This window comes from Protomyctophum bolini (assembly GCF_963924005.1).
Source record: "Protomyctophum bolini genome assembly, chromosome: 19".
Classification (NCBI taxonomy): Eukaryota; Metazoa; Chordata; class Actinopteri; order Myctophiformes; family Myctophidae; genus Protomyctophum; species Protomyctophum bolini.
In genome coordinates this window covers 38,487,578-38,500,077 of record NC_137880.1, presented here as the reverse complement: position 1 = coordinate 38,500,077, position 12,500 = coordinate 38,487,578, and the positions used below count along the sequence as shown (strand labels likewise).

At 43.9% G+C, this 12,500-nt stretch overlaps 1 protein-coding gene across 1 annotated transcript in view; it reads right to left on the bottom strand.

The window, feature by feature from the left end:
• The window catches only part of LOC308334318 (exostosin-1), a gene marked incomplete at both ends in the record, with an annotated part of 214,573 nt that overhangs the window by 61,150 nt on the left and 140,923 nt on the right, over positions 1–12,500 (bottom strand). Inside the window, 3 exons of the mRNA XM_080791013.1 lie at positions 3,572–3,691; positions 8,082–8,189; positions 9,315–9,408. Coding sequence (XP_080647139.1) covers positions 3,572–3,691; positions 8,082–8,189; positions 9,315–9,408 — 322 coding nt within the window. The remainder of the gene's footprint in view (positions 1–3,571; positions 3,692–8,081; positions 8,190–9,314; positions 9,409–12,500) is intronic.

The window sequence follows — 12,500 nt, the reverse complement described above, 5'->3', positions numbered from 1 at the left end:
AATGCTGCTTAATGTGGACCTGTACTCCCATGCATATTTAATCAACCTGGGTGTTATTTCTACCAGATTATTTTTTTCATTTTTCACCCCTGTGTCACTGTTACGTTCTTATAGCTTACGTATGTTTCATGATAACTGTTTGTTATGTATTGTATGTGATGTATCGACATGCTTTTGTTCTTTGCTTATTGTAAGTCGCTCTGGATTAAGAGCGTCTGATAAATGCCTAAATTGTAAATTGTAAATATGTGGTTTTAGACCAATGAGTGTGTTTACTTTTAGTCACATAGTCATCTGAAATGTTTTAGTGTTCGTCTACTTTTAGTCGACTAAAATGTCATAAGATTTTAGTCCACTAAATCTGTAGTTGATATAGTCGACTAAAAGGTATTTTGGCGGGCCTTGATATGTCGTATAATGGCTGATTGTATAGATCGGCTATTTTCAGCACGCAACCAAGTGTAAAATGACTTAATACTGGATCTCACGTCCACTAGTCCCTTCCTAACATTTGTTCACACACAGTCATCATATAGCTTTAGACCAGACACAGTGTGGCTTGATGTCAGCTTTTCCTGCATTTCTCTATCTCTAGGGCAGGCCTTATACCTGGACAGACTGAACAACATCATTACTTAAATAAATATAACAGCTACACACATTTCATTCTGAGATGTGTGCTGGTGTCTAAACATTGAAAAGCCATCTCAGCACTGCAGTCACAACACACACACACACACACACACACACACACACACACACACACACACACACACACACACACACACACACACACACACACACACACACACACACACACACACACACACACACACACACACACACACACACACACACACACACACACACACACACACACACACACACACACACACACACACACACACGCACACACACGCACACACGCACACACACACACACCTAAGGTCCTAAGTGTGTGGCTATCAACAACGCCTCATTACGCGTGTTTAGCCTGCTGGCGTGGTGCTGGCTCAGAGTGGTTTTTTAGCACATCTGTGGACGGCAGTGAATGGCCGCCAGTGGACCCCGGTCTCATTTCATAACCCTACTGAGACCCCGGTCTCATTTCATACCCTACTGAGCACGCCGACATCTGGCTACAACAGCCCTGGTTTCTGCTGTGGCTTCAGCTAGAGGGTCAGGTGACTCTGCTGCAAGGTGGAACTAGAGGGTCAGGTCAAGGTGGAACTATAAGGTCAGGTCAAGGTGGAACTAGAGGGTCAGGTCAAGGTGGAACTAGAGGGTCAGGTCAAGGTGGAACTAGAGGGTCAGGTCAAGGTGGAACTAGAGGGTCAGGTCAAGGTGGAACTAGAGGGTCAGGTCAAGGTGGAACTAGAGGGTCAGGTCAAGGTGGAACTAGAGGGTCAGGTCAAGGTGGAACTAGAGGGTCAGGTCAAGGTGGAACTAGAGGGTCAGGTCAAGGTGGAACTAGAGGGTCAGGTCAAGGTGGAACTAGAGGGTCAGGTCAAGGTGGAACTAGAGGGTCAGGTCAAGGTGGAACTATAGAGGGTCAGGTCAAGGTGGAACTAGAGGGTCAGGTCAAGGTGGAACTAGAGGGTCAGGTCAAGGTGGAACTAGAGGGTCAGGTCAAGGTGGGACTAGAGGGTCAGGTCAAGGTGGAACTAGAGGGTCAGGTCAAGGTGGAACTAGAGGGTCAGGTCAAGGTGGAACTATAAGGTCAGGTCAAGGTGGAACTATAGAGGGTCAGGTCAAGGTGGAACTAGAGGGTCAGGTCAAGGTGGAACTAGAGGGTCAGGTCAAGGTGGAACTAGAGGGTCAGGTCAAGGTGGGACTAGAGGGTCAGGTCAAGGTGGAACTAGAGGGTCAGGTCAAGGTGGAACTAGAGGGTCAGGTCAAGGTGGAACTAGAGGGTCAGGTCAAGGTGGGACTAGAGGGTCAGGTCAAGGTGGGACTAGAGGGTCAGGTCAAGGTGGAACTAGAGGGTCAGGTCAAGGTGGAACTAGAGGGTCAGGTCAAGGTGGAACTAGAGGGTCAGGTCAAGGTGGAACTAGAGGGTCAGGTCAAGGTGGAACTAGAGGGTCAGGTCAAGGTGGAACTAGAGGGTCAGGTCAAGGTGGAACTATAAGGTCAGGTCAAGGTGGAACTAGAGGGTCAGGTCAAGGTGGAACTAGAGGGTCAGGTCAAGGTGGGACTAGAGGGTCAGGTCAAGGTGGAACTAGAGGGTCAGGTCAAGGTGGAACTATAAGGTCAGGTCAAGGTGGAACTAGAGGGTCAGGTCAAGGTGGAACTATAAGGTCAGGTCAAGGTGGAACTAGAGGGTCAGGTCAAGGTGGAACTAGAGGGTCAGGTCAAGGTGGAACTATAGCGTCAGGTCAAGGTGGAACTAGAGGGTCAGGTCAAGGTGGAACTAGAGGGTCAGGTCAAGGTGGAACTAGAGGGTCAGGTCAAGGTGGGACTAGAGGGTCAGGTCAAGGTGGGACTAGAGGGTCAGGTCAAGGTGGAACTAAAGGGTCAGGTCAAGGTGGAACTATAGAGGGTCAGGTCAAGGTGGAACTATAGAGGGTCAGGTCAAGGTGGAACTAGAGGGTCAGGTCAAGGTGGAACTAGAGGGTCAGGTCAAGGTGGAACTAGAGGGTCAGGTCAAGGTGGAACTAGAGGGTCAGGTCAAGGTGGAACTAGAGGGTCAGGTCAAGGTGGAACTAGAGGGTCAGGTCAAGGTGGAACTAGAGGGTCAGGTCAAGGTGGAACTAGAGGGTCAGGTCAAGGTGGAACTAGAGGGTCAGGTCAAGGTGGAACTATAAGGTCAGGTCAAGGTGGAACTATAAGGTCAGGTCAAGGTGGAACTAGAGGGTCAGGTCAAGGTGGAACTAGAGGGTCAGGTCAAGGTGGGACTAGAGGGTCAGGTCAAGGTGGGACTAGAGGGTCAGGTCAAGGTGGAACTAGAGGGTCAGGTCAAGGTGGAACTAGAGGGTCAGGTCAAGGTGGAACTAGAGGGTCAGGTCAAGGTGGAACTAGAGGGTCAGGTCAAGGTGGAACTAGAGGGTCAGGTCAAGGTGGAACTATAAGGTCAGGTCAAGGTGGAACTATAGCGTCAGGTCAAGGTGGAACTATAAGGTCAGGTCAAGGTGGAACTATAGCGTCAGGTCAAGGTGGAACTAGAGGGTCAGGTCAAGGTGGAACTAGAGGGTCAGGTCAAGGTGGAACTAGAGGGTCAGGTCAAGGTGGAACTTCACTAGATGAAGATGTACCTGCACTTAAAACCATTTAGGACTGAGGCCGATTCTACACAAATAGAATAGATAATAATTGTATAGAATATAGTCTATACTGTACTGTATGAAAGCATCGTGTCATTAAATGGAAGTGTTGGACGTTCATTGGCTGGACAATCTCAGATTGCTAAGGCGAGAGTATTGGTATATTTTGTGCTGGAGTCTGATAAAAAACCAAAAACCAAAAAAATCAACAGGTTGACTTTTAATAAATAATGCTTACCTCCCTTCCAATATTATTACATCTGAAGCCGCTGTTTTATAAAGAACGTTTTTTTTTGTTTTGGCAGGCTTACCTCCAGCGTGGTCGAGACTATTTTGGCCACGGAGGAGAAATATGCATCCCACAGGAACTGGGTCTGCTGGCGGAGAGCCAGGATGCGATCGCGGCCCACGGACCGCGTAATGGACGGAACCTGGCAGAGAGAGAGAGAGAGAGAGAGAGAGAGAGAGAGAGAGAGAGAGAGAGAGAGAGAGAGAGAGAGAGAGAGAGAGAGAGAGAGAGGGGAGTAAGTTGGATTTCAACCCATTTTGTCAGGTGTGGTTTTCAAGCAGGACCCAAATGCAAGGAAGTCAGGATCTTAGAAGTCTTCATTCAAACAAAGACCTGCAGTACAGCTTACAGCGCAACAGCAAACTTTCAACAAAAATGTCTTAATTATTATACTTGATTTCTTAATTATTATACTTGATTTCTTAATTATTATACTTGATTTCTCATTTATTGTTCTTACATACACATGGACACATGTACGTGTGTATGTATGTATGGATGCTGTTACATTTGGATTATATGTTTATTGCAATTACTGACGGGGGTAGGAGTAAATAAGTTTTTACTTCTTCCTACTCCTTTTTGAACTTCAGGTGCAAGACCTATGATCACATTGTTGTCATTATAATTTTCTTATTTCATTCAAAAAAGAAATATACATGCATTGTGGTTATATATATATATATATTGTTTTTTCTTTTTTCTTATTTGACTGTCTTACCTGAAGGTTTCAAAATAAAGATAATCAAATCAAATCAAATCAAATAAAACGGACTTGGAACTATTGGTGACAATACAATATAATCCAACAGAGAACACAACCAAACACAGGGCTTAAAATCAGGGACGGATTAGCCTCTCAAGGGCCCCTGGGCCGATCATTTTTGAGGGCCCCCCTGCGCAACATTTATCAGGTTTTTATTAGCAATTTGCACAGCGCACAGATGAGAACACAAAATACAGTGCGCGACCGTGCGCCGGTGTGCGATAAGGCATGCAGCATAGCATTAGCATGATAGCACAGATTCAGAAGGAATTGCTTGCAAAGTTTGTTTGTAATGTTCAAAGTTTAAACGTATCTTACTTTTAACCAAACGCGGGTGAAACAGCGTGCAGCCGTGCACGCGCGCGCACACACATGGAGTGGACGGATTGATGTTTATCAAAAACAACCCTTGTTTAGCGTTTGCTTACAAAAGCGTGTGCCCAGCGTAAATGATAATGCGAATGACCGAACTGGCTGGATTACCGTATTAATATCAGTCAGTCAGTCAAAGCCAAGGAGAATGTTACAATACTAATTCACCATCGAGCAGCCTCTGCACTGTCTGAATGTCACACTAACATGATAGCAGGATAAAAACGGATAGCCTGTCTATCCATCCATGAGCAACATATTATCTATCTAGCTCTGGTCCATAGCTCTAATGTGTTGCACGTATTAGAGGTATGGAATGGAACAGAGCTACTATCGATCTATCTACAAAGTATTAGCATAAAACAAATTGATTATATATATTATATGAAAACAAACATAACAATGATATGATGAATATCACTATTTTGTGATAATTGCTGAAAAGATAGTGATATAATATTTTGACATATTATTTCCACCCCTACCTCATATCACTTCATTAAAGAAAAATCACACCCATGTTAAGTGAGGGGCGCTCTTGTCATCATACATCAGATATCATCTCATACTGGCCAATCAGAATGCTTGTTGCCTGTGATTGATTAGCTGATTTGCTCGTTTACATATGACATACATTTTCCCTTCAATGTCAATGTTTAATTTATGTCATATTTAGCAGAATTTTGACGAAATTTCTCTGTTGATAATTTTATTCATTTCACTAAGGTCCAAGGCCAATAAGGGTAACAAAATACAAATACAAAATATGTAATTTTCTCAACAATTATGACAACATTTATTTAAAGTAATAAGTGATGATAGCCTATAAAGTTTTTGGTGCTGCACAAAAAAAATCACAATATTTAATTATTCATAATATATTTGAGCATTTTGAGGCAACAACATATTAATATTTGCAAATCTGCCTGAAACAAGTAATCAACATAATAATCCATTATATTTCTAGTCTTTATAGCTTCAGGATATACCTATAACTCCTGGTGGTCAGGGACGGGGTGGGAGTGACTCCCATTAACTTACAGCCTTCAAGGCCCCCGGCGGCCTGTGGCCCCTCTTCAATGGGACCTCCAAAGTGGGCCCCACTTTGGACCACAGCTTCACAGTATGGTGGAGCAGTGGTCTGCAAAGGGCCCACTTTGACGCCCAGCCTGTAGGGCCCCAGCCCCCAGGATCCTGCGCTGCGTTTCAGGCTCCCCTGTGGCCCCTCCTCAATGGGACCTCTCAAAGTGGGCCCCTTGAGGACCACTGCTTCACAGTACGGTGGAGCAGTGGTCCTCAAAGGGCCCACTTTGACGCCCAGCCTGTAGGGCCCCAGCCCCCAGGAGCCTGCGCTGTGTTTGAGGCTCAGACCGAGGGAGAATACAGAGCAGAGCAGGGGCCCACACACATTTGAAATTGGTCCTCAAAGGGCCCACTTTAAGGGGTCCCCAGTAGGGGACCTCCATTCTGGGGGGTGTTAGAGGCCGGGCTCCAGGGGCCCTTGTCAGTGCCTCAAACCCAGTACTGCGCGACGCGGTCCAGTTTCCCGCGAAGGGCCCCTGGGAGCCAAGGGCCCCTGGGCCGCGGCCCAACTGGCCCTATGGCTAATTTGTCCCTGCTTAAAATAGGCACAAGATGAACAGGAGGACACAGGTGAACTCAAATCAACACACGGATTGAATGAGGGGGAAAACAAGACACAGGTGAAACAAACGAAGAACCACAGATCAGGGAAGGTGAGACAAAGCAGGAACCAAGTACAAAGGAAAACAGGAAACACACAAAGCATCCCTTCAAAATAAGAACTCAATAATTCAAGAACGCCATATAGCATAACTTCAGAATAAGTTTCAAGAACAAGGTAAGATCCTGACACATTTAGACCTGAGGACGATTCTACAAATGCCTTCTGTTTCTATATGTCAGTAGAAAGATTTGAGTTAAAAACGTTCGCTGTGAAAGAATACAATATGCAAAGATTAGAGGAGCCCAGGATCACATTTAGATGATTGACACAGGGGTGAAAAATGGGTTACAAAATCGTGGGATAAAAAAAATATATATTACAAAAAAAAATAGGGGAGAACGGATGCAAGGACAGTCAGGAATTAACTGTATATCTGTATACTTCAGCAATGACAGCAATTTGTGGCAACACTCATTTTGTATTCTCTCCCTCTCTCTCTCCCTCTCTCTCCCTCTCCCTCTCTCTCTCTCTCTCTCTCTCTCTCTCTCTCTCCCTCTCTCTCTCTCTCTCTCTCTCCCCCTCTCTCCCTCTCTCCCTCTCTCTCTCTCTCTCTCAGGATATAAACAGCGCAGATTAAATCCATATTTCTCATCCATTAGTTCTGAAAGTGTTCATCGAGTTAGTCACTGCCTGTGGGGCGCCGGGGTTGTTGTGTGTGTGTGTGTGTGTGTGTCTGTGCGCACCATGCACGCATCCGTCGCAACATGTATGAGAATGTGTGTGTACGACTGTGTTTGTGTGAGTGCGTGCGTGTGTGTGCGTGTGCGTGCGTTTGTGTGTGTGTGTGTGCGCATCTGTGTTTGTGTGCACGTGTGTGCGTGTGTGTGTGTCTTCTCCACAGGGAATAAGTCAACTCCGTATTAAATAGTGGGGGATTGTTGTGCTTGGTGATGTAATTGGTGATGTAATTGAAAGTAATGGGATTCAACTCTCCAGGTGTTTCGACTCAATTGTGTTTCGACTCAATTGGCATATTAAACAGTGGCGAATGTGCACATGAGTGTGTGTGTGTGTGTGCGTGTGTGTGTGTGTGTGTGTGTGTGTGTGTGTGTGTGTGTGTGTGTGTGTGTGTGTGTGTGTGTGTGTGTGTGTTTATCTTCGGCAGCCTAGGACATGTACACGGTTTGGTTATAAGAGGCTTCCAACAACTTGGGATGCCAAAAAAGCAGCCAAACGGCTTGCGAAATTCTGTGCAATATCTTCCACTATCGGTAGCCGCCAAATATGGCCCCTGAAGGGTGTGTGGGTATTTGTTCGGGATTTGCTGATTGCATTCTGTACGGCACCTTGTAAATATTTGTGTCCCTGTATTTGTATCTCTTATGTGGACATAAATAAATGATTAAAATGTGTGTGTGTGTGTGTGTGTGTGTGTGTGTGTGTGTGTGTGTGTGTGTAGAGGGAATGAGAACGTGAGAGAGAGAGTAAGCTATAGTAAGCTACTGTCGATGAGTTATAAATGGTCACAACACTCATTATTAATGTGACATTCAGGTGTCAGTAAAGGTCAAGCAGCTGGCACATACTTAATTCAGGAAGTAATTAAAGAAGGTAAATATCATATATATTCCACGTGATGCTGTAAGCAGGTATGTATGTATGTATGTACAGTAGGCCTACTGTATGTGTACTGTATGTATGTCCTACCTGCAGTAGCAGCCTCTCGTCTCCGATGACGGCAGCTTTCCTCCAGTCGATGACCTCAGAGAAGGGAAGCTCCCAGCCGTTGCTCAGGAGAACGGGGATGCAGGCCGCCTGGAACACAGGATGGAGGCATTAGATCTTTAAAAGATCCAGAAAAATAGCTTTCTATGAGGGTTAGTTGTGTCGTGTTAAGTTGTGCATACAGCAGATATATACAATTACTATAAGCCTTATTTATATTCAGCGCAAAGAAGCAGAGCACTGAAAATGGTCACAGACAGACAGTGCAGTTTGCATTGTTGACTTCATTGTCTGAACTTTGATGGAAACACTGCGGACGGAAACGTGTATTAAAGTAGCCAACATATTTTTTACATCTCAGAAAGAAAAATAATGTTAAGAGCAGAAATCTCAAAAACATTGCCATTTTCATTTAAAGTTCACGTTAAAGACCAGGTTCTCAGTCTGGAGAAGCTGAGAGATGAAATAAAATTAGTGGAATGCCAAGTGGACGACTGACTGGTGACCTATACCTATAAGATTAAGATATAAGATATAGATAAGATATAAGATTCACAACGTCTCCTTGATTAGCCCCCTCTGGACGGGAACCCGGTCGATGCCACATTTTGCACACACACTCCCTGGATGCCAACGATGAACCTCTGCCCCAAAATTTCCAGAACGGCCTGTTATAGCGCCACCAGGAGGCCAGAAGTTTTTGGACAGTACACCTACAGATTTTGTCCAAACATCACGCAAATTGGTACACAGTCTCTCTAGAGCCATTCAACGAAACGGTTCTTTCAGATTTATCAGACTCCATCCTGATTGGCTAAGATTGGCTTCCAAAGTTCGCAGGACTGCATGCTTGGTTTCAAACAAAATGCTGCAAATCATGAACACATCGTGTGATTTACGTGAAATTGTGCACGCACATTCCCACTAGGCCGAGGAAGAAATGCCACATGAACATTTTCAACTCCGCCTCATGGTGGCGCTACAACTGGCCGAAAGTGTTTTTTTTTTTACCTCTAACTGCACGGATGGATCTGTGGATAACTTTGTATGCCAACTCTCTAGAGGCCAAGGAAAAAAAACTTTGCCTGGACTTTTTCACATCTGCTCTTTATAGCGCCACCCGGAGGCGGACATATGTAAAACACATTTTCTAATATTACTCCTTCAGATTGTACACGCACACGCACACACACGCACACACACACACACACACACCTGTAAGGCCTCCAGAAAGCGGAAGGATCCCAGACGACGACCGCGGGGCACGAGGCAGAACGTCGAATTGTGGAGCAGCTCCTGGTAGTCATACCTGCACGAGCACGCGCACACACACACACACACACACACACACACACACACACACACACACACACACACACACGGGGGAGGAGGAGAACAGGTTAGAACAAAGAATTATGTCAATTGAAGGCGAGATAACAAGGCAAATCATCATACTTTTACACCTTGAGATGTGACAGAGTTGAAACGCAAACAAACGAAAGACAAAAAACATAATCCAACATAATGCAGTCCACCCCCCCCCCCCCACACACACACACACACACACCCTAGAAGCAAAGATTTGAGTTAAAAACGTCCACTCTGAAAGAATATAATTATTCAAAGATCTGCGCCACATTTCCAAGATCTTTCAAAAATAGCAGATCTACAAGCTCGCACTAGGTTTTACTGGGTAAAAAAACAGAAAAAGTCCAATGTATGGTCAAAAAAACTCTGTTACCTCCTTCTAAGTCTGATTCCAACTGACTACACAACACTGTGACATCACACAGAAATGCACACAGGTGCCTCAAACTGGTCCAAATTGGCACTCATTGTCAGGTCAGCTAGACCTTTTTAACCCATTCTGACCTGAGATCAGATTTTAAAAATGTCTTCCACATCCTGACAGTTTACCATTCTGACCTGAGATCAGATTCTAAAAATGTCTTCTACACCCTGACAGTTTACCATTCTGACCTGAGATCAGATTCTAAAAATGTCTTCTACACCCTGACAGTTTACCATTCTGACCTGAGATCAGATTCTAAAAATGTCTTCTACATCCTGACAGTTTTCCATTCTGACCTGAGATCAGATTCTAAAAATGTTCTTCTACATCCTGACAGTTTACCATTCTGACCTGAGATCAGATTCTAAAAATGTCTTCTACATCCTGACAGTTTACCATTCTGACCTGAGATCAGATTCTAAAAATGTCTTCTACATCCTGACAGTTTTCTGAAAAAGCTATGTTTCTATGTCAGTCGTTCTTCGATTTTTCAAAAATAGCAGATCTACAAGCTCGTAGCGCGCCACTCGAATGACAGACGAAGGAGCATGAGGCAGAAATGTCAAGGAGATCCAACTCGAGAGAGAGAGAGAAAATGTGAGGCATGAATGAAATAAGTCCTTAACCCATTCAGGCCTGACGTCGAAAAACAAAGAGAAAGTCTTCTAAAAAAAATGACCATTTTCGGAAAGATTTGAGGCGCATTTTAAACGATTTTTCAAAAATAGCGGACCTACAACAAGTTCATGTAGGTCGCTATGATGAGCTTGTAGATCTTCTAATTTTCCAATAGCTAAATTATAACATATAAAGTCCACCAAAAGGGGTTCCCGCTAAAAATGGGTTAATTCGAGAGGGGAACAAACAGACAGACTGCAAGCTAAAGAAGAAGAAAACGCTGATGCGTCCATCACAATAATATCACTACAAAACACCTCTGAGAACAAGAATATCACTACAAAACACCTCTGAGAACAAAGAATATCACTACAAAACACCTCTGAGAACAAGAATATCACTACAAAACACCTCTGAGAACAAAGAATATCACTACAAAACACCTCTGAGAACAAAGAATATCACTACAAAACACCTCTGAGAACAAAGAATATCACTACAAAACACCTCTGAGAACAAAGAATATCACTACAAAACACCTCTGAGAACAAAGGGGGAAAATATCACTACAAAACACCTCTGAGAACAAAGGGGGAAAAACATAGTATATACAAACGAAATGTGACTTATTATCTTCCATGTTTCCATTGGACCAAGTACACACACACACACACACACACACACACACACACACACACACACACACACACACACACACACACACACACAGTGATATTCCCCTCTGGTTAAAGCGTTGTGGAAACGACACCGTAGACGCATAATGAGACTTTTTGTTTGATATGATATACGAAGCCAACCTGCAGCGACTGCTATACAGAGAACGCAACAAAGGCCCCTTAGTATATTTCACTTGACAATGAGATATATCTAACCCATTCTGACCCGAGATCAGATTCATATATACGAGGTTTCCACTGCATGGATGGACACACACTGTGGTCTGATTAACCCATTCTGACCTGAGATCAGATTCTAAAAAAGAAATGTCAGTTGTTCTTCGATTTTTCAAAAAATAGCAGACAGACTATTTTTTAAATAGCTAAAGCATAACGTATAATGCTATACCAAAATGGGTTCCCGTCTAAAATGGGCTAAGCAAGAATCCTCCGTGGGCTGCCTTTAATAAAGGTTTCAATCTTTGTGTTTAGGGGAAAATGTGTCGACGTAATGGCTTTTCTGCTGTTTTCCTGTCTCGTCTGTGGCAGTACACTACAGTACAGTGCAGTACAGTACAGTACAGTACAGTACTACGAGCTTGTAGGTCTGCTATTTTTGAAAAATCGAAGAACAACTGACATAGAAAACACAGCTTTTTCAGAAAACTGTCAGGATGTAGAAGAACATTTTTAGAATCTGATCTCAGGTCAAAAAGGTTCTCGAGTTCTCGGAACGGTTCTCGAGTTTACGTGCATTACAACCGTACACACACACACACACGCACGCACACACGCACAGAGACGTGGCGTATTTACAGTAGGATACCTTGGAGTCAGATGTGGTCCTGACTATAGTTTCATATCCATGTGAAAAATTGGCTTCATACTGACGGCATTCTGTCTGGGCGAAGGGCCCGGAATGAACAATGGACTGAATCTAACTCCTTGGACACCAGGGGGCGGTAAAGATGTGTTACAGTAGGTGCCAGCCGAATTTGCAACATGAGCCACATATATATATATATATATATATAGATCTGATCTAAATGAAATATATGTAACATCACATCATCAGACATTCTAGAGGGATAATTCCTCATATATGTAACATCACATCATCAGACATTCTAGAGGGATAATTCCTCATATATGTAACATCACATCATCAGACATTCTAGAGGGATAATTCCTCATATATGTAACATCACATCATCAGACATTCTAGAGGGATAATTCCTCATATATGTAACATCACATCATCAGACATTCTAGAGGGATAATTCCTCATATATGTAACATCACATCATCAGACAT